We start from the raw sequence: 24,658 nt of genomic DNA on the forward strand, positions 1-24,658 counted from the left end.
CTGCCTTGGCCTCCCGGCTGTCCCCTGTGGCCTCAGACCGCCGGCAGGACTAACCCTCACCCTTCCCAAGTATTTATGTCGGGGCCCGGGGGCTATTTACAGACCAAGCCCTGTGCTGTGCACCCGATAAATAGGGCCAACTGGCCAGGTGACTGTCCATCTGTCTGTCTGGATGGCCGGCCCGGGAGGATCCCGAATACCCAAGTTTCGCCCAAACAGAGGGGTGGAAGGTTCATACCGGGCACGGCAGGTCATCCAAGCGCTTAGTACAGTGCTCTGCACATTGTAAGCGCTCACTGAATACTATGGAATGAATGAATGAATGAATGAATGAATGAATGAATGAATGAATGAACAGGCCCCGGGTCCTCAGGCTGGGGCCCGGGAACGGCTTCGAGGAAGAAGAGCCAGCAGTCCCTCAACTGGCTGAAACCAACTTCGCCGTGGAACGAGTCAAATGAAAATCGTTAAGTAATAAATGTTTAATCAAAGAACTTTACAGATTATTAACAGCATTCATTTGGCCAAACAGCTACACATTTGTAGTTTCCTACAGTATATAAAGTGGGAATGTATCAAGTATAGACTATGAAAGTGCAAATAACAATTCAAGGTTAGAGTCATTTTTTTTTTACATTATAAAATTAACTTGTTTACAAAATAGGCTTTGCCAAACTTTATTTCTGAATCGTGAAGTCAATGACTGTGGCGTTTCGGAAAGTATGTACCGAGAAAATGCAAATTTTGTACTGGTCACTTTCACGCTCGGCATCAGACGGTACGGAAACCGTGGCTCTCGACCTCAGTCCAAAACAAGCTACGGAGAAACCGCAACCCACTAGAATCCAGCTTCCCACTGAGCACTCCTAGTGTCTCCTGCTCTCCTCATTGCTAATGCACAGAACCTTGGGAACCTTCTACTCGACAATTAATTACCCCTCAGAGAAACCGTCGTGTCAGAAGACACCTTGGTGGTAAACCAATTCAGAAAAAAACAAAACAGAACCAAAAAAAAATCAACAACCGTTGAGTGAAAGATTTCAGGTGACCACCAGTATTCTACTGCGGAAAAAAACCCAAAAATATGGGATCATACTAGAATGACTTTTGGAAGGGGCTCGGCCAACGCTCTCTCCGGACCGGCCAGGCTAGAGCTAGTGGACATTTGTCCCAGGAACTTTCGGGGGGACACCTGGGTGACGCCTCCATCTCCTAACAGAATATCCCGCCCCCGTGAGCTCTGGGGCCCGAGAGATGCCGAAGGCGGGCCCGGAGGTAACAGCTCTCAAGAGATTTACGAGGAACTCATCCGGTTATAACATCAAGGGTTTAGAGAACCCCTCCGTGTCCCCGTCCCCCTCCCCCCGCCCACCACAGCCCCCCACCCCCCCAACTTGGTACTGACCTGTACACGCTCGGTAGCAAAACGGCAGCAGCGGGGACCCGCAGACCTCTCTAGTCGTCCGGCGAAACAGAAATCGGGCCGCCGCACCCCTATTTTGCTTGAGTTAGGCTAGTCTGGATTATATGTAAGTCAAACGGCTGCCCCGAAAAGGTATATGTTCTATTGTAATACATACTGTACCATCGTGTCTTACCACTAAGACCAAGATTTTCTTCACAGTAAGACACGGATAACTAGGAAGTTTTCTTATTTTTTAAACACTTAAACAGTATTCACACAGCAAATGAAGATTGTGCAATCGAACAAACACACCTCGGTGTGTGTGCGCCTTGGGCAGATGAGCCGACCGAACCCGGGGACGGTGAGAGTCACCAGAAGGGAAGGCCCAGGTTGCTTTTTCTGGTGTGTTGGGGGGCGGGGGACGGGGTTTGAGGCGGAGCACGGCCCCTCCTCCCCACCCCGGAGCAGGGGGTGGACACCGAGATTCCAGTCATTGGCAGATTGAACTGTCCCCCCGGGTCGGGGAAAGGCACGGTAACATGTGGCGGGGCTGGGAGGGGGCGGGGGGGGGGAGGGGGCAGGGTTCGCCGACCCGTCCAGAAAGAGCCGGGGCAGGGAGGGGGAGCGACGTGGCCCGCCTCGAGCTCCAGGAACCGCCCTTCTCGCCTGCTTGAGAAGACACCGCCTTCAGGAATCCTTACCCTGCCGCCACGCCACGGCCTGGACTGCACGGCACAGCCGCGGACACCAAGAACGCGCGGCACCGCGGCCAGCGGGCCCTCACGCCCCAGCGGCACCGCCACGCGAACGAGGGCGAACCGCCGCTCCGGGGCGCCCCGGTCGCCCCTTCCGCGGCCGCCCCTCGCGGGACTGGCCGGACCCAGTTTGGCACTCGGGGAGCTGTAAATAGACCTGCCTGCATCTCTGCCTGGGGTGAAAATAAAGATGGTCACCTTGTTGTTGGTGCAGCGCTAGAGGAGGGGCGTGGGAGCCCGCGGGTCACACCGCCAGTAGGAGGGAAGAGAAGGTTACAGGGAAGCGGCAGCGGGGCGGGAAAATGAGGCGCTCCCCAGCTTGAGGCCGCCGTGGCTGAGATGGGGCGACGGGGTCGAACGGAGGGAAGGGGGTCCCGCGGAGGCCTTCGCCTCCATCTCCCCCTTTCCGGCCGAGCGGGGGCCGTGCTCCGGGGCGGAGACCCAGCCTGATCGCGTGCCGAGGAAATTCCTCAGAGAGTTCCGCCCGCACCGAGAAGCTCGCTCCGAGGACTCTGCTCCTCCGGGTTCAACCCCCACCTCCACGGTCCTCCACGGAACCGGGACCGTGCGGTTTGACGCTTCCGATGTGTTTGCTCCACCTGGGGCGCCTCGCGAGTGGGTCACCTCTTGGATTCCAGGAGCAACGTGTGGGTGCGGATGCCTGTGTGTGTGCGCGCGCAGGCGTGAGCCTGTGGCTAGGGGTGGCTGTGTGTGTGGTGTGCGTGTGTGCAGATGTGGGGTTGTGTGGGTGTGGGTTCATACCAAGTGCACTTGCTCGGTCCACCCCGGGGAGGTCTGGGGAGTTTGGCCGGCAAGTCCTCCCACGGGGTCCGTGCGGTCGGCCGCTCCGGCGGTGGCGCGGTCACCGGTTCGGGGTCCCGCTTCCCCAGGCCCGGCGCCGTCTCCGGGACCGCTTTCCTCCGCCGGGCTTCCCCCTCCTGCCCCCTCAAACGGGGCGCGCTCTTCCCGGAGCGCCGGTCCGACCTCCTCCACCTCCTCGGCCCTCGTCACCGTCTCCCTGCCCTCCTCCTCCTCTTCCTTCTCCTCCTCCTCCGGCCCGGCGGCCGTTCCCCCCTCAGGCCCGGGCGGGTCCCGGCCGGGCTCGGCGGCGGCCGCCGACGGGATCAGGGCGATGCTCTGGGGGTTCATGTCGTGAAACCAGGCCATGATGTTGCCCAGGAGATCAGCGTTGGGGCCGGGGTCCCGGTCGGAAGGGTCCGCGCCGCCGGCCTCCGGGTCCGGCCCGTCGGAGGGCCGCGGCTCCCGGTCCCCGGCGGAGAAGGGGTCGCCGGCCGCCCCCAGGCGCAGGAGGCTCTCGCCGAGCTCCAGCAGCTCGGAGCTGCTGAGGGCGGGCCGGGGGTGGGCCGGAGCCCCGGGACCGGCCTCCAGCCTCGTCGGCAGAGAGGTGCCCGTGGCGCCGAAGGCGGCATCGGGCCGGAGGAAGTCTCCGGCCTCCTCGTCCATGGCCAGCCCCGAATCCTGCAACGACAGCTGGATGGCCAGCAGGATGTTTGGGTCGTCCTCGTCCAGGGAGCTCAGGGCCTGAGGGACGGGGCGGATCGAGAGAAAGAGACGGAGACACAGAGACGGAGGGACGTGGGCCTGAGCCCTCACCCAGCGACCTCAGCCACCACCAGCCGCACCGGCTTTTGGGACAAACCGCCAGTTTGCCCGTTAGCCTGTCGGCCTGCCGGTCGACCGGCTGGCCGGCCGACCGGGCCGCCCGCCCCCCCCGACCCTCCACCCCCCGCATCAGACTGCAGGCCTCCAGAGGGCAGGTAACACTCGTCTGGCTTCTGATGCGCTCTCCCAAACACCCAGTCACTATCACTGATTGACGGACCGACTGAATGACCGATGCGACAGTCGATAAAGAAAATGACCGGCGGAGGGCAAGTTTGCTCTTAACCTTCAGCCTATCAGAATAAAATCGCGTCTGCATTTTTAAGAAGGAGCGTCTGCAGTTCTCACTAGGTGCGACACACCTCCCGGGCAAAATAAAAGAGAATTTCTGCTGAAGGGTGTGGAGAGGGGATGGAGAACTGGGATAATAAGTTTATTTTCTTTCCTCCTAGACATCCCAGAGCCACACATTTTCCCACAACAAAATATCTGAAGGCAGAAAATCTGGGAAAGATTTAAAACAGGGTGACGACATCAACCAGAAAAGGAGGGTAGAAGGCTGGGGTATATTGGAGGGCAGAGGGCTAGGCTGCAGAAGCCGAGCGGGTTGGGAGCGGGCAGCGCCGAGGGTACCTGTAAGGAATCCTGGTTCTCAGAGCGGCTAGCCGGGGTGTAGTCGTGCAGCGAGGAGCTGTGCAGGACGCTGACCGATGCCGAACTCACCATGGAGGTCCCGGGCCTCCGGCTGCTCCCTCCCTCTTGGCTCTCTGTTTAAACCAAAGTCCCACCGGGACGATTCGACTCCCACAGGCCGACGGGGCTCCGCTCTTCACACAGCCAACCTCCCTCCCGAGAGGCAGACGGACCTGCGGGTCCCCCTTCCCGCCCCGTCTCCCCGCCCCGGCCGCGAGGCAGGAAAAGAGCCTCGTCCGGCTCGGCAGAGGCGGACCTCGATGGGGTGACTTGCTCTGAGGATCCCGAATCCTGACAGTCTAACCGGAGGGGGCGCGGCATCTAGAGAAGCGGCGTGGCTCAGTGGAAAGAGCACGGGCTTGGGAGTCAGAGGTCATGAGTTTGAATCCCGGCTCTGCCACTCGTCAGCTGTGTGACTGTGGGCAAGTCACTTCACTTCTCTGGGCCTCAGTTACCTCATCTGTAAAATGGGGATTAACTGTGAGCCTCACGTGGGACAACCTGATTACCCTGTATCTACCCCAGCGCTTAGAACAGTGCTCGGCACATAGCAAGCGCTTAACGAATACCAACATTATTATTATTATTATCTCCCCGCTCCCTGGCCCTGGGGGTGGGCTCTTCCCCGAGGCGGGAACATCAGGGGCCTCCAGGCCAATGAGGGGAGGGTCTCCACTGCAGCCTCCCAAATGGAAATGCCAGGTAGTCTCTTCCTGTCCTCTCCACCCCCGAGCCCCGAGCCCCTTTCCGGTGACCTTCTGCACTCCGGCGCCCTGTCCGTCAGCCTGTTTGCCCCTCGCTCCCTCTGGTTGTCCTTGTTTGCCGGACCCGCCCAGCCCCCGCTCTGACTCGTCCCCAGTCCACCCTCCTTCTCCTTGTCCTCTGTCCCGACTTTCTCGCCTGTCTCGTTCCTACTTTTCTATCCCCAACTACGTCTCTCTCCACTCCGCCTCCCCACCTCCCATGATCTCCCCATCTCGGTCCCAATTCCTCGCTCTGCAGCCTCTCCCGATTCCCCAACCGCTGCCCCTCGAGGTCTGTTCCCATCAACTCTCTGCCTTTGCCGATCCCCATTTCCCATTGCGTTCCCACCCTTTCTCTGTCACCCGCTTCCCCTCTCCTTCCCTCCCCCACCGTTCTCTTCTCCGCTTCCCTCCCCGACACTCTGGAAGTTCATCTCGGACATTTTAAATCGCCTCGTCTCCCGCAAATAAAAGAACGTTCTCGTGACGGAACGTAAACGAGCTACAAAGACAATTAGACGGTGATGGAAAATTCTTCGGAGGAAGTAAGGCACAGAGTGCTAGGAGCATCTGGTGATTTGTTTCAAACCTTCCCTCCTGCATCTGGGGGGCAAAAATGATTATTATTATAATAAAGAACTCGGGACATCTTCCTGATCAACCCCCACAAACGCCTTAGAACTCTGACAGGGATCTTTTATTTGTTGTTGCTTTCATTCGGTTTCTACCACCTGCCCCTTGGTTCTTTCTCTTTCCTCTATGGAAGATCTGGCAATTAAGCGTCCTTGCCTGCCCAATTAGACTGTAAGCGCTCTGAGGCCAGGAATCTTGGCTACTTCTAAGGCATGTCCTAAGCCCCTAGTAGGGTGCCCTACCCACAGTAGTTGGCCAGTACAGTGCTCTGCATACGGTACGCACCCACTATAGGCGTTCGGTACAATGTTCTGCACGTGACGCACATCCAGTACATATGTGCTCTGTCTATACAGTAGACACCTGGTACAGTGGCCCACCGTGATTAGGTGTCCGGGACAGTGCCCCACACTCAGTATATGCCCATCACAGTGCTTCACACCTGGGAGATGCTGCTGATGAAGGTGAGGGACTGGAAGAGACGCCAGCTAAGGCCTCACCTAAAGTGCTCTCGCTTGGCTCGTCGGGGTCTGGGGTGTTACTGAGCAGACTGTGCACGTCCCCTCGTCGCCGCTGGCGGTGTCGCCTCCGATACTGAAATTCAGCATATTCCTGCATAAACCAAAGGCATAAAACAAGGGAGCATGCAGTAACGCTTGCCAAAAGACTTAAAAACAAAAAAATTCAAAAGGCAGCAGCACATTTTTCCCTTGGAAAAAATGTGTGATTTTATACTCCCGGTATAGAATCACCCGTCGTCGGGGAAACAAAGGCCAGTTTTGCCCGTGCAGGGTGGAAGCCGCCGAAATCCCCGAGGCCCGAGGCAGCTACGCCTGGGGGCCAGAGCTCTGTCAGGCGCAGAGCCGTGTGCCCGAGGTGCGAGCCTCATCCCACCAGGAGCCGGATGGAATCTAGAGTCCAATGGGGCTTTCGGACCGGCCCGGCAGCATCCCCCGCGGTTCGGTCCGCCTCCCCCAGCCCTTTGGCCAGCTTGCCTTCTCGGGCGCAGTACGGCGTCACCCGGTAGGAGGACGTAGAAGCGTAGCTGTTTCCCCAGGGAAGCTCGGTCCCTCAGCGTTGACGCCTGGCATTTCCCTGGGGAAGGCTGGGAATCTCATAATATCCCGACTGGATTACCGTGAGCCTCCTCTCTGATCTCCCTTCCTCTTGTCATCCCCACTCCAGTCTATTCTTCACTCCGCTGCCCGAATCATCTTCCTACAGAAATGCTCCGGGCACGTCACTCCCCTCCTCAAAAACCTCCAGTGGTTGCCTATTGATCTTTGCACAAAACAAAAACTCCTCACCCTTGGCTTGCTTCAAAACTCTCCATCACCTCGCCCCCTCCTACCTCACCTCCCTTCTCTCTTTCTACTGCCCACTCTGTACATTCCGCTCCTCCGCTGCTCACCTCACCGTCCCCCATTCGTGCCTGTCCCGCCATTGACCGCTGGCCCACGTCCTCCCGCTGTCCTGGCACGTCCTCCCTCCTCACATCCGCCTAACTCTCTTGCCCTCTTCAAAGCCCTACTGAGAGCTCATCTCCTCCAAGAGGCCTTCTCAGACTGAGCCCCTCTTTCCCTCTGCTCCCTCCTCCCCCACCTTTGCTCTTCCCCCTTCCCCTGCTCATTTGTATATATTATTTATTACCCTATTTGTTAATGAGGTGTACATCTCTTTGATTCTATTTATCTTGATGATGTCTTGTTTTGTTTTATTCTGTTTTGCTTTGCTTTCTCCCCCGTTTAGACTGTGAGCCCGTTATTGGGCAGCGATGGTCTCTATCTGTTGCTGAATTGTACATTCCAAGCACTTAGTCCAGTGCTCTGCACATAGTAAGCGCTCAATAAATACTATCGAATGAACAAATGAATCGGAGTCCCCTGGTGGACCGCCCAACGTCCCCCTTTCCAGGTCTGAGAGGAGTCCCCGGGGCCTGATCTCCACTGGGGCCGCTCCACTGGAATGTCCACGGGCAGATTTCACTCCTCCACGCCCCGGGTCGGGAAGGGCAGACTCAGAGCACAGAAACCGGACGCGAAAAGGGCTGGAATGGGACTGGGAGGGTGGCTTGACCTCAGATTTTATCCAGGTCTCACACTGCAGTGTTCCCCACTGGCAGGCAGGCGGGGATCCAAGAGGATCCAAAACGGGCTGGGATCTCCCAGGAAAAGCAATCCCAAGGGAAATCCAGAGCTGCGTCTCTAAGTCAGATCCGGAATCTAACCCGCTTCCCGTTCATTCATTCAACAGTATGTCTATTTGCCATTTGTCCGCTGTGTGCTCTTGGGCAAGGCACTTAACTCCTCTGTGCCTCACTTACCTCATCTGTAAAATGGTTATTAAGACACAGAGCCCCATGTGGGACATGGACCACTTCCAACCTGATGAGCTTGTATCTACTCCAGTGCTTGGTACGGTGCCTGGTACATAGCGCTTAACAAATACCATTAAAATAATGATAATAATAATGATGTACTTAGTGCAGTGCTCTGCACATAGTAAGTGCTCAGTAAATACGAGTGATCGACTGCCTGCTATGAGACCTCGGGCAAGTCACTTCATCTCCCCAGGCCTTGGTTTCTGCATGTGTAAAATGGGGATTCGGTATGTGTTCTTCTACTTAGTGTGAGACAAGGACTGTGTCCAATCTTCAAAGCCTTACTGGAGGCACATCTCCATGGCCTAACGGCTAGAGCCCGGGCCTGGGAGTCACAAGGTCATGGGTTCTAATCCCGGCTCTGCCACTTGTCTGCTGTGTGATCCTGGGCAAGTCACTTCACTTCTCTGTGCCTCAGTTACCTCACCTGTAAATGGGGATTGAGACTGTGAGCCCCACGTGGGACAGGGATTGTATACAACTTGATTTGCTATAATAGAACCTACAATTCTATTTATTTATATTGACACTCCTGATGCCTGTCTACTTGTTTGGTTTGTTGTCTGTCTCTACCCTTCTAGACCGTGAGCCCATTGTTGGGTAGGGATTATCTCTATTTGTTGCCGAATTGTACTTTCCTAGGAAGCCCCTGCGACAAACACAGCCCCCACCGAGCTGCCCCTCTCCCCAGAAACCACTCCTGAAAGCAAAATAACCCCCGGAGAGGTCCGGCGAGGCCATCGGCCACGAGCTCTTGCATTTCCTTATGGGTCTGACTCCTTCTCCGCTTCTTCCTCCTCCTCCTCCTTTCTAGAGCCCATTCCACCCAGACCTTCTCGAAGGTTGTTGCTGAGCCCCTGACCGTCGCCACCGTGATGTGAGACAGGGACCCCTCCTGCCCACCCTGAGGGGGTCACGGCGATGGAAGCGGCTAAAGGGCTAAGGGTGCGACTTAAACGAACCGGTAACCCTCCCGGGGGCATGGAATCTTCCTCAGTCCGCTTCCCGGGCCCGGGCCGCTGCGGCTGCAGTCGCTGCTGCTGCTAAGCAGGGGCTCACCCACCCCCTCTGCGCCCTCCCCATTTTGCCGGGCTGCTCACACCCCACTCGTCGTCCCAGGGAAGATTTCAGGGATGATCTGGCTGGGAGGGATGGAGGGATGGAGAGACGGAGCGAGGGGGAGCCTGCCATCAGTTTGCGTCCTGCTTGGACCTAAAATTTGCACACGGATTCTTCCGATATACATCCAAGCAGGAGCCAAACTCATCTGTCCACGCAGACTGGACCGACAGCACATGCAGAGGGGGCTCTACAATGAGCGTATTTACAGCCACGTAAAAAAACAAAAAAGTTCATTTTCCAAAACCATTTTTTCCAGGCTCTCTCTTACCTTGCAGTGACGAAAGACAATGTAAAACGGCAACCGCCCATGCCCTCCTGCACCGTTTTGAACCGAGAAAGGTTCCGTGAGGTACCCCCGGGCGCTCGCCCAAGTGCTCGGGCCAGTGCTCCACCCCCAGCAGGAGCTCAGCAGCGCATACTATTTATTTGACTGACTGATCACAGGTGTGGGCGAGGGAAGGCAGGGATTTTGATCCGGGGCAGGCTGGGGCACCCCTGGGCAGAAACGGCGTGCGCCGGGGAGGACACCGTTCACAACGGGATCGCGAAGGAAACAGTTACCTCGGGTGATGCAAATCCCAAATATTCCCAGTCCCACGTTCCGCCGGCAAAGCTGTGAACAAATCGGACAGAGCGCCTCCAGGTCAACAGCGCCCGGTGAGGGAATGAGGCCGGCCCATTCTACAGAGGAACCCCCGGCCTAAGCTCGTCTCCAGATGAAACGGATTCCCTGTCCACGGCCAGAACTACACGCCATCCCGACAGCCCGGGGGCGTTCCAGGGACCGCGGCCGGATGTCGGTCCGGGGTTCCACGAGACAGCACGCGACTCGGAGTCCCCAACCCGGACCACTGCTCCAGCCACCCCCTGGGAGTGGGACAATTCACAATTCTGCGTGCATGCAGTTAGCCCCGGTGAGTGTCCGGCGGAATCACCAACACAAAATAAACCGCTTCCCATCCCCAAGTTGCTGCCGCCCGGAAACCCACGCAGAAGTTGGGCTCTTTCAGATTGCCCTCGCGCCTCGGCCCGGTCGGTGGCCGATGGTCGGCACGCTGACGGGTGGCTGTAAGCTTGTTGAGGGCGGGGAGTTGGTTTGTTATATTGTACTCTCCCAAGCACTTAGGATAGTGCTCTGCATACACTAAGCGCTCGATAACTACCACTGAGGTCAAACCCTGAGATGTGGACCCCCCCCGAGACCACCCGCCACGGGGACCACTCCTATTTGGTACCATTCACCACTGCCCCAGCAGCCCCGAGGGACAGAACACTTGGGCCTCGCTCAGCCTGCTAATCCACACGGCCCCAGCCAGACGACCTGCAAATCTCCGCTACCTGACCAGCCACTCATACATCCGACCCCGACGGTTTCTCTAGGGCTGTGGTTCAGAGCCACTAATACACGGTTCCGGCGGGTCGCAGGGGCTCGGTTTGGGACCCGCCGTGGCTCGGGCTAAGAGACCCCGCAAGAACAGCATTGGAATGGCTGGTGCCCGGGGCAGGGGGGGCGGCTGCGAGGTCTCCATCCCGGACTCTTAGGACACCGGACCAAATGACCCCACCTTGAGTCTGCACCCATGTGCAGGGGATGGGCCTGGGGCCCAGAAGGACCTGGGTTCTAATCCCGGCTCCTCCACGTGTCTGCTGTGTGGCTTTGGGCAAGTCACTTAACTTTGCGATACCTCTAGTTACCTCATCTGTAAAATGGGGATTAAGAGCGTAAGCCCATTGTAGGACAGGGACCGTGTCCAACCTCATTAACTTATTTGATAATGTTGGTATTTGTTAAGGGCTTACTATGTGCAGAGACTGTTCTAAGCGCTGGGGTAGATACAGGGTAAACGGGTTGTCCCACGTGAGGCTCACAGTTAATCCCCATTTTACAGATGAGGTAACTGAGGCACAGAGAAGTTAAGTGACTTGCCCACAGTCACACAGCTGACAAGTGGCAAAGGCGGAATTCGAACCCACAACCTCTGACTCCCAAGCCCGGGCTCTTTCCACTGAGCCACGCTGCTTCTCTAACTTGTATCTAGCTCAGTGCTCCGAACAGTGCTTGGCACAGAGAAAGCATTTAGCAAATATCGTAATTATTATTATTACTACTGTTATCACTGTTACTATTCTAGATACTCGGGATCTAGGTGCCTCCCCGACACGGCCCGGGCCTTCCCCCTCCCGAGCCCCCCGATCCCTCTTGGGGATACCTGCGCCTGGGGGCTTCGGGCGAGTCTGCCGGTGCCACCCCTCGGGCCACCGAGGCCAAGAACTCCTGTCTCTTCTGCTGCACGAGGCAGGCGGCCCGGATGATCTTGTGGCGGGGGGTGCGTAAGTACGGCCGGTTGACTTTCTGCGCCAGATCTTCGGTGACCATCTCTAGATCCGTCTGAAATGGGGGTAGAGGGAGGAAAGGGCTGATCTCGGGCCCGGGCCAGAGCGAGGCCGGGGCCTCGGCCGGCCGGAAACGCTCTCCCCTCGGCCGGACCTCCAAAGGGCGCTCGCGGTCCTCGGTGTCCTTGTGGCCCCACACCGTCCCCGCGAGCCAGGGCGAGGCAGGGCTTCCTCTCCCCTTCTACGGAGGCCCGGAGAGGCTCAGAGACCCGGTCGAGGTCACGTGGTAGGCCGGAGCCACGGGCAGGGGCAGAGCCGGGGCTCTCACCCAGGCCTTCCGGCTCCGAGCCCACGCCCCTTCCCCGAGTCCCGCTAAGCCACGTGTCGGTCTGAACGCGAGGCACTCTTCCCACCCCGGGAAGGTCGAGCGGTCCGGAGGGGCGGGGGTGGTCAAGCTGACCAAGCCAGCCCGTCGGGGGCACCAGGGCAGCAGCGGGAGCAGGCCACGGCTGGTCTTGGGAGAAGCGGCAGCGATACCTTTGGTGGCACGCTCACTGGCCACCAGGAGGGAGGAAGCTGGAGGCTTAATGAGGAGCTTTTGAGGCCCTTGGGACTCTCTGAGGGTATCCCAGATGGGCCAGGCAGGGGAGGATGGGAGTCGCAGGGTTTGAGGGAGGGAGGGAGGGCGGGCTGAAGTCCTGGGCTCAGGTATTTACATCTGAATAAAGAGCTTTCCAAACCAGGCTTTTTGTACACTGGGGATTCTGGTTCTGGAATCTGAAAGGGAAGGGTGGGGGAAGGGGGAGGCGGCCATCTCTCTCCCGCTGCTCTCCCAGCGCGCTTGCTCTGAACCCCGACCGCATCCAGCCCCGCTCTTCCGTCTTTCGATTTCCGTGTCCGCGGGAGTCTCTGAAGCGGGAATGCCGCGGCATCCGAGCGGCGCGCCCCGCTGCCCGTCTCATCGTGATCGGCCAGCAGACCATCCCGAGCACCCAGAGGGGGTGGAGCCCGGATGGGGCCCCCCCCCCCCCGGCACGGGTCGGGCCCATGCCGTGGGTTACATATTTTGTGTCCCGTGGCCCAGAGCTGCTTCAGAGTTGCTCACAACCCCCGAGTACCCTGGATGCTGGGAACAAAGAGAAATCACTATTCTCCGTGGGAACAAGGGCAGTGTTCCCTTGGGGTTTTAACAACCTGACCGTCCTGAAGAAAGGGGATGATGGGAGCGAGCTCCCCCAAATAAAACAAATCACTTTTTGTAGCCTCTTGATTTCTAGCGGACGCCCCTTTGAGTAACAGAAAAAAAAAAAGCATGCTTTTCGCAACAGAACGATTACTTCCAGCCTGTCGACAAAAGCAGCATTTTACCTGCATGAGTTCAAATATTTCTTTCTTTGTGCTTTTAGGTTCCAGAAAGAATCCGTACGGGTAAGAACACTTGAGAATGCGCCGGGTCTTGAGGAGCTCCTGGACGGCGTCTTCGATGAAAGTGGTGTCCGGGCAGACCCCTTCGGCTGTAAGGAGAGGCAGGCGCTGGCCATTCTAGGTACGCTCCTGAGCGACCGCTATTTTTGCCCCAACCACTGGCGGGGCTTGCTGGGAAGTGATGGCCCCCCGAACGCAGGCTGGAGCATAATCGCGCTCTGCAGAGGGGCTGGGGGGCTGGGGTGGGGGGACGGCTGGCCCTGGGTGGCTCTAGTGCAATACAGGTGGCCAAAGCGGGTAGAGACCCAGCCTTGTGGGGCAAAGGGGAGCTGGTCGAGTGCGGGGCCGGGGGGTGGTTTGCAGGGACAATGGGGTGAGGGGCTGGGATTAGGGGAGCAAGGAGAGAGGATAGCGGAAGAGAGGGGAGAAGAGGGGAGATGACAGAAGGAGAGGTAGGGATAAAAAGGAAAAAAGGAAGGAAAAGGAGACAATCAGGATAGACAAGGAAAAACTTAGGAGTTTGGTGCTACAGAGACTCTGGGGGGTGGGGAGAAGAGAAAGACAAGGACAGAGTCTCAGGGTGGACAGACAGAGACGTGGAGAAATGGGAGACAGAGAGACAGGGAGAGAGAGAAAGGGAGCCCAGTCAAAGAGCAGAGACCATTACAAGGAAGAGAAGGAAGAGTGTGCTAGAGAAGGGGGAAGATGCCTAGAATTAACCTGGGTGAAGGTGGGTACCCAGGCCTATGGAAATGGATCACCCTCTACAGGTGATTTCACCTGACTGGTTGTCAAATTATCTCTTTTTGGAAATCATTTATGAACGAGATCAATCTGATCTCAGGGCTCGGGGGGGGGCTGAAGCCAGTCTCGACAGAGCGCACGCACAGGCTCTCCCTGGGTCGACCTCGCCTCGGAAGATGCCCACGGCTGGCGCTCTGAGGGCGGGGCTCGGGGCGGGGGCGGAGGGGAAGGGAAGGGGCAGGGGAAGGGACCCAGATCGGGGACGAGGGAGGCACCAGATGCCCAGAACTGACCCGAGCCCAGGACGGGACGGAGTCTGGGAACGACGGCAGCGGCGGCAGCCCAGCGGCCCGCAGAGAGGCGCGGCACAAACGCTCCGCCTAAGGGCACGGACCTCAGACTCCAGGGCCACCGGGTGCCCGGCCCACGCTGCCCTCCCGCTACTTACTTCCTCTCAGGGCTCTGCTCAGCTGCTCCATCTTCTCCTTGGCTGTCTTCAGAAGGCGCTGCTCTAACTGGGAGGGGAAACAGACAACAACACGCCCTGAGCCGCGCCGACCCTCGGCCTGTCGGGGCAGGGGCCGATCCGGCCCGTGGGGCTGGCCTGAGACGCACCTGGTAGCTGAGCTCGTGGTTCTTAAACCTCGTGTAATAGTGCATGAACCGATCCAGCTCCTGAAAGCGTCTGTGCTTCTTCTCGGCCTGGAAGCAAAGCCCGGCAATGACCGCCGCTCCCGCCTCCGCGGAACCGCGGCCCGGCCGCTGACTCCGGGCAGCCCTCGCCGAGCCCCTGCTCCATACCGGGCGCCACGCTCAGCGCTGGAGTCGGCCCAGGAGGATCAGATGAGGCCCAGGCCCCGTCTCTGGGTGGGGGCTCACAGTCCGGGAGGGAGGGGATCCGGGGATCCTATCCCCATTTTCCAGAAGCCCAGAGAGGTTAGGGGGGCGGTAGGGGAGTGGGGCCTCATCCCGGGTCCCCCAGCCATCCGGGGCCTCCCCCTTCTTGGCTTTACCTCCACCGTCATCTCCTTGGACTGCTCCTCCACGTGCTGGATGACCTGGTAGCGTGTGCAGCGGTAGTAGCCTCCGGTGGAAGAGCTGTGCTTCTTCCACTCCTCCAGACAGATCCAGCAGAAGTCATACTTGCACTTGAGGGGAGAAATCAATCAATCAGTCAATCAATTGGGGGTATTCACTGAGTACTTACTATGCGCAGAGTACTCTACTAAGTGCTTGGGAGAGTCCGTTCCCCTGCCGCTAACCTGCTCTCTGGGCCTCGTTCTCGCCTGTCCCGCCGTCGACCCCTGGCCCACGTCCTACCACTGACCTCGAACGGCCTCCCTCCTCACAGGCGCCAAACTAACTCTCTTCCCCTCTTCAAAGTCCAACTGAGAGCTCATCTCCTCCAGGAGGCCTTCCCAGACTGAGCCCTCCCTTTGCTTCCGTCCTTCCTCCCCTCCCCATCGCCCCACTCTCTCCCTCAGCTCTAACCCTTTCCCCTCCCCACAGCACTTGTGTGTACATTTGTATATATTATAAATTACTCTGTTTTATTAATGACGTGTATATATCTCTGATTCTATTTATCTATTTTGATGGCACTGATGTCTGACTACTTGTTTTGCTGTCTGTCTCCCTCTTTTAGACTGTGAGCCCACTGTTGGGCAGGGATTGCCTCTGTTGCCGAATTGTACATTCCAAGGCTGAGTACGGTGCTTTGCGTGCAGTAAGTGCTTAATAAATACGATCGAATGAATTGAATGAATGAATGAATACAACAGAATTAGCAACACCTTAGTGTTTATACCTCATTCGGTCCCTTCGGCCCACTTCGGGCTCCTGCCGCTTTCCAGCCTGACGCCCCCCCAACCCCCCGAGGGGGCAGGGGCCCTGGTCGAGTCTCTCTGGAGCCCAATAAGCTCGAGCGGCTCTTCTCGTTGCCGTGGGGGGGTTAATCTAGGGTTGGGGGCAGGGACCAACGGGACCTGCGTCTTTGGAGGGTGGGGGCTTCTGGGAGTGCTGCACAAAAGCAGCAGCTGGGGTCTCGGGGCAGGGAACCTGAATTTTGAGACTCGGGAAGGAGGCCGTGAGCCTCCAGAAGGCCTGGACCATCATCTTCTGCTTCCGGGGTACTCTCCCAGATGTTTAGTACAGTGCCCCGCACATCCCAAGGGGGCTCTGTAAATGTCTCTGATTCATCAATGGCATTTATTGAGCACTTACTATGTGCAGAGCGGTGTACTAAGTGCTTGGAAGAGTGCAATATAAGAGAGTCGGTAAACACATTCCCTGCCCACAAGGAGCTTACAGTCTGATTGATTCAATGATTTCCTCTGGACCCCTGGGTTCCTAGAAAAAAATACTTGGGGGGCAAAGACCACAAAACTCACTTTCCCCGGTGGAGACCCGGCGAGACCCGACACAAAGTAAAGAATCTTGTGGGATTAAGGAGCTCAGATCCCCCGGGCTTAAATCAACACCGTCCCGGTAATAAGGCACTTATATACATATCTGTAACTTATTGATTTATTTGAACGTTCATCTCTCCCTCTAGACTGTAAGCTCACTGCGGGCAAGGAACGGGTCCGTTCATTGTTATACTGTATTCTTCCAAGCGCTTAGTACGGTGCTGTGCGGACAGTAAGCGCTCAATAAATCTGACAGAATGAAGGAATGAATAAGGAGGGAGTCCAGGAGGAGCAGCGCCGCATCCATACCACAAGGGGGCCGCCTGGAACACAGCAGAAGTAAGGCTATTTACTGAATGCCTACTGTTGGGCACTGCACTAGAGCGTGAGGTCGCCTCTCAACTTGACCTCTCCCCTGCCCTATAATCCCATTTCTCCTCTTGGCCGTCCCGCCGGCATCTCAAGGCTCAAGATCCCCATCAACCCGATTTGTCCGCATCCACCCCAGCCCCCAGCGCACATCACAGTGACTGGCACATAGTAAGCGCTTAACGAATACCACTATCGATATTATTATTATTATTATTGTGATTACTAAGCATTTTGGAAAGAGCAACGAAAGCACAAGACACGTTCCCCGACCACAAGGAGCTGCCGCGGAGTTTAGCTTGACTGACTACTATTACTCGGTGCTCGGGACGGTACAGCCGAAGCCCAGTCACGGTCTCTGCCCACAAAGAGCTGTCACACCGTTGGCCTGTCCGCCCTTTCCAAGCCGCCGTGGCGGTGGCCGACCCACCTGCCGCTTTCCTCTGCCTAGCCTAACCCCCCGACCCCTCCCTGCCGGCACTGGCAGCCCAGGTGGCTCGGCTGGGACCGGGGCGTGCGCCCACTCTCCCGGCATTCCTCGGGCCCCCAGCCCGCCCCCGGGGAAACGGGCGCGTCGGAACCATCCCATCTCCCGGAGATGACTGCCCTCGGGGCCCACGGGCCGGGGTCATCTCAGCTCAACATCCTCCCCGGCGCTACTTACCGATGGCCCGGGCGCCCCCGTTGGCTACGGCGGTGGCGCAGCGAGACAGGCCCCCACCGCTCACCACGCTGGGGTTTTTCCAAGCCCCGGGAAGAGCGGTGGCAGGGGGCCGGGAGCGCCGGGACACGGGGGGTGACGCCCGAGGCCCCGGGGGAGGATCCCCGTTACACCGGGCCAGGCCTAGGGCCCAGGTTCCCGCCCAGAGAAGGGACAAACTCTGGAGTCCGTGCTGGGGCTCGGTGCCTGTGTGGTCGTGTGGTTCCCTGCGTGCCTGATCCCAGGCCCCCTGCCCAGGGCGGACCTTCGGCCCAAGCCCCTCGGCCCCTTCCTCCCTTCCACCCTCTGTTTCATCCGTTTCCCCCGGGGGAGGCCAGGGAAGCCTGCTGTGCCTTGGGCGAGGGTGAAGCTCGACAGCAGGAAGGGACGCTTGCTTGCTTTCTTTCCAATAAAGGGGCAGCCGACGGGAGCCCAAGTGAAATACAGCCAGACTTTCAGGCTCGCTTGCGTCTGGATCCGAACACCGTACCCGGACCTGGGCCCCGGACCCCCAGCCCCCACCCCGCGCCAGGCCGGGCCAGTCCCCGCTGCCGGTCTCCTACCTTGGCACACTGCATGTGGTTGCAGCCCTCGTTCTTCTGGATGGGAGACTTGCAGTTGGCGCACGGCTTGGAGTTGGTGAGCAGCCAGAGGCAGTTGGCGGCGTCTTCGTAGGCCTCACTCACCCCCACCACTTGGAGAAACCAACCACGGAAACCACACGGTTAAAACGGCTCCCAAACGTCAGCCGGCCGCGGCTCGCGGGGCCCTCGCTTCCAGGGGCTTCGGGTCCAACGGCGGACCCCCGAATCCCCGGGCAGCTGACTTGTCAAACTCAGGTCAACAAAATCTAGCTCTGAGCAGATTTTCTCTAAACTTCTAACAAAAGGAATTTACATTTCTTGGAGACTGACAAAAGGTGCCTGTGCTCAGTTCTGGCTAAGGCATCTTAACCAACAGCTTCTTTGGGGGACAAAAACACAAAAAAACACTTTTTCTCATGAGGCGGGATGGCCTTACGGATAGAGCACAGGCCCAAGAGCCAGAAGACGCGAGTTTGAATCTCAGCTCGGCCCCTGGCCTGCTGTGGGACACTCATGGTCGGTGTACCCTGCTTCGGCACTCCCCAACCTTGTACTCAACACGGGGAACACCGGAGAAATGGCTCAGCCTCACAGAGACGCCAGCAGGGGCCGAGGTGAAGGGGCAGCTGGCAGGAAGCGATGAGGCCAGTTCCTGACAGCATCACTGACCGTGAGCTCCCAGAACGGTCCCGCGGCTTCCGCTCAGAGTCAGGCCCGGAGGACCCAGGTGGCGTGGCGTGTCGACTCTAGGAGAAGGGGCTGGCCCCGGCTGACACTTCCTGCTTCTGACCACCCTGAGCTTGCCTAGAGATTCTGGGGTTGCCCCATGGCGGTCTGTCTGATCTATTCTCCAGTGCCAACGGGCCGGGCTCTGGGGCAGGTCCAGTCCTGTTCGATCTACAGAGCCACCCTGGAAAGGCATCCGGGGAGCAGGACGACACACAGATGATTGGAAACCACCTACTCGGCAGTACGGTACGGCACAGTGCTCGGTACAGTGCAATTCACCCAGTTGGCACTCAAAAAATGTCCATGCTACTATCGAGTCAGCACGTAACAGTGGGCGGACAGAAGGCGAGAAAACTGAGACACTGAATTCAGCCCACAAGGGAGACAACTTTTTCTTTTTTTTATGGTATTTGTTAAGCGCTTACTATGTGCCAGGCACTGTTCTAAGCGCTGGGGTAGGTACAAGATAAGGAGGTTGGACACGGTCCGCGTCCCACGCGGGGCTCACAGTCTTAATCCCCATTTTACAGATGAGGCGCCTGAGGCAGAGAGCCTCGCCGAGGTCACACGGCGGACAAGTGGGGGAGCCGGGATTATAACCCAGGTCCTTCTGACTCCCGGGCCCGTGCTCTATCCACTGGGCTATGCCGCTTCTCACCTGAGCCACGCCCTCCTCTCGACCATCTCTCTTCCTCGGCGAAACAGAACGGAACGGATTCTGAGGAACTGCTGCCTAGCCAGACATGCGACCTCGGGGAAGGAGGCAGCCAGGCGAGCCAGTGGCTCAACAAGCTTGGGCAGAGCCCCGGGGAGGCAAAGCGGCCCTGGGCCTCGGACCAGATGGAAGGGGTCCGGGGCCGGGCTGCCATCCAACCTCTTGGGTGGCCGTGGGCACTGGACCAGAGGGGCCGACTCCATGGGGGCTATCGGGGGATGGTTCCCGTGACTGCGAACAATAACAATAATGATAATTATTATTATGGTACTTGTTAAGCGCTTACTATGTGCCAAGCACCCTTCTAAGCGCTGGGGTAGATACAAGTTAATCGAGTTGGACATAGTCCCTGTCCCACATGGGGCTCAGTCTTAATCCCCATTTTACAGATGAGTAACTGAGGCCCAGAGAACTGAAGTGACTTGCCCAAGGTCTCAGACACGTGGCACAGCCAGAATTAGAACCCAGGTCCTTCTGACTCCCAGGCCCGTGCTCTATCCACCAAGCCATGCTGCTTGTCTAACGCTCAAATGGTTTCAAATACCAACTCTACATGGATAATTCCCAAATATACTTCTCCAGCCTCAACCTCTCTCCTTCTCTGCAGTCTCGAATTTCATTCTGCCTTCAGGACTTCTCTACTCAAACATCCTGCCCACCTTACCCCCAGAGCTCCGTATCAGAGCACTCAAACCCTGTTCTCCTTCAGACTTTCTCAATACTGTAGACAACACCACCACTTTGTCTCGCGAGCCCAAAACCCGGGCGTTATCTCCGACTCTCCTCCCTCATCCGACCCATTTATCCGGTCTGTCGCCACGTCCCGTCAGTTCTGCCTTCGCGACATCTCTAGAATCCAACGCTTCCTCTCCATCCCAACTGTCACCATGCGATCCGAGCACCTGTCGCACCCTACCTCAACTACTGCGTCATTCTCCTTGCTGGGCTCCCTGGCTCCTGCCTCTCCCTCTCTCCGGTTCGTACTGTTGCCCGGATCATTTTGTTAGGGAAAAAAATACCGTTCAGTCCACACCTCCCCACTCCTCGAAACCTCCAGCGGTTGCCCATCCATCTCTACATCGAACAAACCTCTTACCGTTGGGTTTGAGGGCCTCAATCAGCTCTCCTCTTCCTCCCTTACTTCGTGATCTCTTACTACAACTCAGGCCACTCGCTTGACTCCTTCATCGCCAATCCGCTCACCGTACCTCCATCGCGTCTGTCTCGTCACTGAGCCCTTCGCCCCCGTCCTCCCTCTGGCCTGGAACTCGCTCCCCCTTCCTATCAAACAGACCACCGCTTATTCCCACCTTCAGAGGTCTATCAAAATCACAGCTCCTCTAGGAGGTCTTACCTCACTAAGCCCCCATTTCCCCTATTCACTTGCCCTTCTGCATCTCCTATATGCAGTTGGGAGTGTACCTCTTAAGCACTTATATACTCACCTCGCTCCCAGCCCTCTGGTACTTACATTACAAGACCTCATACTCTGCCTCTCCAGATGCCAAGGTGTCAGATGCCAAACAGCATTAATTTAGAGTCTAATTTTACAGTCAGTCAATTGTATTTCAGCCTTTTGGGTGCAGGGTACTGTACTGAACGCCTGAGAGAGTACAATACAACAATAAACAGATCCATTCCCTGCCCACAACGAGCTTACAGTTCAGAGGGACCGTCTCCCCACCTCTAGACTCTAAGTTTCTTGTGGGCAGGGATTGTGTCTACCAACTCTGTTGTAGTGAACTCTCCCAAGCGCTTAGAACAGTGCCCTGCACACAGTAGGTGCTCAATAAATACTACTGATTGATTGACCATTTGATTGCCCTGTCCTAGGCCCAGCCGGGCCCGCTTGCCTCCGAAGACCCTGCCCATCCCCACCGGCCCCGTTCTCCCAAAGAGAAGTTGGTCCCCGCGGATCCGACCCGCTCCCAGTGACACATCCGGCTCCAGGCGCGCTTCCATCCGCACCTCCTAGGCACCCGCAGCAATGCCAAGGAGCCAAACAGGATCCCAACCTACAAGGTCCCGGCACAAAGCCGGGTTGGCCCAGACTGGCGATTCAGCGCCGCCCTGGGGCAGAGATCCGGGTGTGACAGAGGGGTCCGGGCTCCCGGCTCCCCACGGAAGTTTACTAGTCGCTCCGCAGGGTGTTCGGGTCCTCCGACATGGAGGCCGTGGCAACTGCCGTGGCTCCAGTGGTCGGCCCCCGTGGCCGGAGCTCTGCTTTACCGCCAGAGGAAGCCCGAGGGGCTGAAGGGCTGCAGGTGCAAAGGGAAAGTCCCCACCGACACGAAAGGGAAAAAGGGACTCCGGGCTTCAGCCCCTTGGGGAACTCCACAGCCCGACGGGCACCACCCGCTCCTGCGTCTCTCGGACTCTAGCTCCGAGGACCAACGCTGGGGTTTCACGGGGAAGGCGCCTGCCTTTAACACGCAGGGGGGCCTGGCAAGCCCGGGGCCAACTGCAGAATCCTGGCCACATCAACAGTCCCAGATTCAAACGCTCAAACCCGAACAGTGAAACGACTCCAGATTTAGAGTGGATTCTGAAGGCACCGCATCGAAAATGAGCATCTGTTACAGTCGGCTCTTTTGGGGCTACTTGGGCGACGTGAACCTTTCCTGGGTTGCTTCCCCGGGGGCAGGGTACGTGCAGCCGGAAGAACGGGTCTTCCGACGCCCCTGGCATCTACTAGGGCTCAGGCCGTCGGCACACCTGATCCTGTGGATTCTCCGGCTTCAGTGACCCCACGTGGCAAAGGTCTCCCTCCCTTCCTCTTCAGGTTTTCCTCCCTCCCAATTCCTCTCTGCTCTTCTTGGTGGCGGGGGAGGGAGAACAAAGAGAAATGAAGGCGACAGATCCCTTCCAACTTGTAAGATTCTCCCTTCCTGTCCCTTTCCCTCTAGCCCCTCAGCTCACTGTGGGCAGTAAACGCGTCTACCGCCTCTGTAGGGCTGGACCCTCTCACGTTCCAGTCCGGTGCTCGGCACACGATAAGCACGCAATAAATGAGACCGATTGACTGATTTTCTCCTGAGACGCAGACAGATGGCTAGAGTGACCGAAGTCAAACGCTCCGCTCTATCTTCCTCCCTCTCCGCAGAGCTCCATCCCCCGCCTCCGACTTCCTCCATCCATGCCGCTCCCCCGGCCTCCCAACCTAGGGGGAGGAGCTAATCGGCGGTCCCGTCTGAGGCCCGGAGACGGGCAGCAGGACTCAGGAGTCGAAAGGGAGGAGACCGACTCAATGACTACCTAGATCGATCTGGTCTGGTGAACACTGACCGTGGGGAGCTGGGCGGTTCATTTCCCGGCCCTGCCCGCCAAGGAGAGAATTTTCTCCACGTGACTTAGAACCGTGGGTTCTCCCGACCAGCCGGCTCGCCCAATGTCTTTGTTCTCGTTTTCCTCTCCCTCCCCCGGAGCTGGAGGGGGCCGGCGGGGTGGGGCCAATTGGCGGTCAGAGCCGACAAGGCCCCGGCGGAGCCTGCGGGATCTCCCTTACGCTCTTCCGGTTTCATTTCCGTGATCTTCTGCAGCCAGTTTTTCCACGTTTGGCAGTCACAGGGCTCGTGGGCTTCGCCAAGGCACTCCCTGGGGGAGGAGAGAAGGAAACCGAGTTGCACATGTTAGGCGACCCCCGCCCCTGCAGGAAGCTGCTCTCCCTCGGCCCCATCGCCACCCTAGGTGTCAGATGCCAAACAGCTGACGCCGGTCGCTGGGGCAGCGGTCCGGGCGGGGGACAGGGAGGCGGCCCGAGGGTCCTCGGGAGCAGGAAAGAGATCCCATTGGTTCCGGGGCTCACAAAGGAGAGTTTGGGCCTCAGTTCATCCGGAGCCGGGCAAACCCAAAACGGACTTCCCGGTCCCCGGAGTTCCGAGGGGAGACCAGGGGCCGAAGAGGGCAAAGGCAGAAGAAGCCCGGTTTCACAGGTCCCAATCTCACTCCACTTGAGTCTCGGGGACCTTAGGACTCGTAGGGCACCCGGGGATCACCGACAAGGTGAGCTGCCTCTTCAACTCCAGGCGACGGAGTGGCTGAACGGAAGGATCGGAGCAACCAAATGCCCAATCCCCCACGCGCTCAGGGGCGCTGCTCCCTTCTCTGCCCCGGTAGCAGGCGCCGAGCACCCACCGGGGGCCTGGCTTGATCCTGGCACTATGGGGCCGGGGTTTGGAGCGCAGAGATCACAGTCCTTACCCCATCTGGAGGAAGGCACATTCTGATCTGGGAATGGGCAGCCGCCAACTACTTCCAAGACAGCCCGGGAGGGCAGGCGTGAAGCGAAACCATTCCTGCCCGTGGGGAGACGAGACCTGTGCGGTGTCGAGGCCGGAGGCTCCCCTGTCTCTTCCCTGTTCCCAATCAGTGTCTGTTCCCACCGGGCGAGCCAGCTGAGCTTGCGGTCCTAGCCCCCCAAACCAGACTCTAGTTGGAGCCTGGGTGTGCTGACTGACTGAGCAGCGTGCGCCTACTTGGTGAGAGGATTCTCAGGGAAGCACCGAACTGGAAGTCGGTCAAAAAGTCAGTCAACTGCATTTATTGAGCACTTATTATATGTAGAGGACTGTACTAAGCACTTGGGAGAGTACAATAGAATGATTCCCACAACGAGCTTAGAGTCTAGAGGGAGAGACGACATTAATATCATAAATAAACGGAAGATCTTGAGGGTGGGAATGGGGTCTAACCACTCTACCGTGGTACTCGTCCCGGCGCTTAGTCCGGGGCTGTGCCCAGATTAAGTGGTCAAGGAACACCATCAACTGTCTTACTGATTAAATGAAAGAAGTAGACTGGGTACAGAAGCAGAGCCCAGCTCGTCTACTGCTGGGTCCACCTCGTGGGGAATGGGAGACTGTGCTGTGGAAACCTAGGCTTTCCAGATGCTACCTTAAGGTGGAAGATGTGGAGAGCTGACATGGAGGGAGGAAGGGAGGGAGGGAGGGGGACATGGTGCCAGGCTGGATCGGGCGCCCGACATGTCCAGCCTGCAATCAGTGACGGCTTCCGCAAGCAGGGGAAAGCGTTCCTGGGACGGAGCGCTGGGAGGCAGTGTGCTTTAGTGGCAAGAGCATGGGACAGGGAGTCAGGATACTAGTTTGAGTCCCTGCTCCCCCTCTGGCCTGCTGCGTGACCTTGGGCAAGCCACTTCACTTTTTTTTTTATGGTATTTGTTAAGCACGTACTATGAGCCAAGCTCTGTACTAACTGCTGGGGTAGATACAAGCTAACCAAGTTGAACACAGTCCCCATCCCACATGGGGTTCGCAATCTTAGTCCCCATTTTACAGAT

At 57.9% G+C, this 24,658-nt stretch overlaps 1 protein-coding gene across 3 annotated transcripts in view; it reads right to left on the reverse strand.

Moving 5' to 3' along the window:
- Positions 1 to 464: 464 nt before the first annotated feature.
- The window catches only part of ANKIB1 (ankyrin repeat and IBR domain containing 1), an 89,239-nt gene continuing 65,045 nt past the window's right edge, over positions 465 to 24,658 (reverse strand). For 2 of the 3 annotated variants that reach the window (XM_029070589.2, XM_029070590.2), the window contains exons 10-20: positions 22,868 to 22,956; positions 17,898 to 18,028; positions 14,871 to 15,005; positions 14,473 to 14,559; positions 14,306 to 14,372; positions 13,057 to 13,202; positions 11,565 to 11,743; positions 9,916 to 9,967; positions 6,353 to 6,464; positions 4,417 to 4,550; positions 465 to 3,702 (exon numbers count right to left, since the gene is read on the reverse strand). In XM_029070589.2, coding sequence (XP_028926422.1) covers positions 2,917 to 3,702; positions 4,417 to 4,550; positions 6,353 to 6,464; positions 9,916 to 9,967; positions 11,565 to 11,743; positions 13,057 to 13,202; positions 14,306 to 14,372; positions 14,473 to 14,559; positions 14,871 to 15,005; positions 17,898 to 18,028; positions 22,868 to 22,956 — 1,918 coding nt within the window. In that variant the 3' untranslated portion in view covers positions 465 to 2,916. The remainder of the gene's footprint in view (positions 3,703 to 4,416; positions 4,551 to 6,352; positions 6,465 to 9,915; positions 9,968 to 11,564; positions 11,744 to 13,056; positions 13,203 to 14,305; positions 14,373 to 14,472; positions 14,560 to 14,870; positions 15,006 to 17,897; positions 18,029 to 22,867; positions 22,957 to 24,658) is intronic. The other variant, XM_029070591.2, reaches the window with a different exon arrangement.

Source organism: Ornithorhynchus anatinus, chromosome 8, assembly GCF_004115215.2.
Source record: "Ornithorhynchus anatinus isolate Pmale09 chromosome 8, mOrnAna1.pri.v4, whole genome shotgun sequence".
Taxonomy (NCBI): domain Eukaryota; kingdom Metazoa; phylum Chordata; class Mammalia; order Monotremata; family Ornithorhynchidae; genus Ornithorhynchus; species Ornithorhynchus anatinus.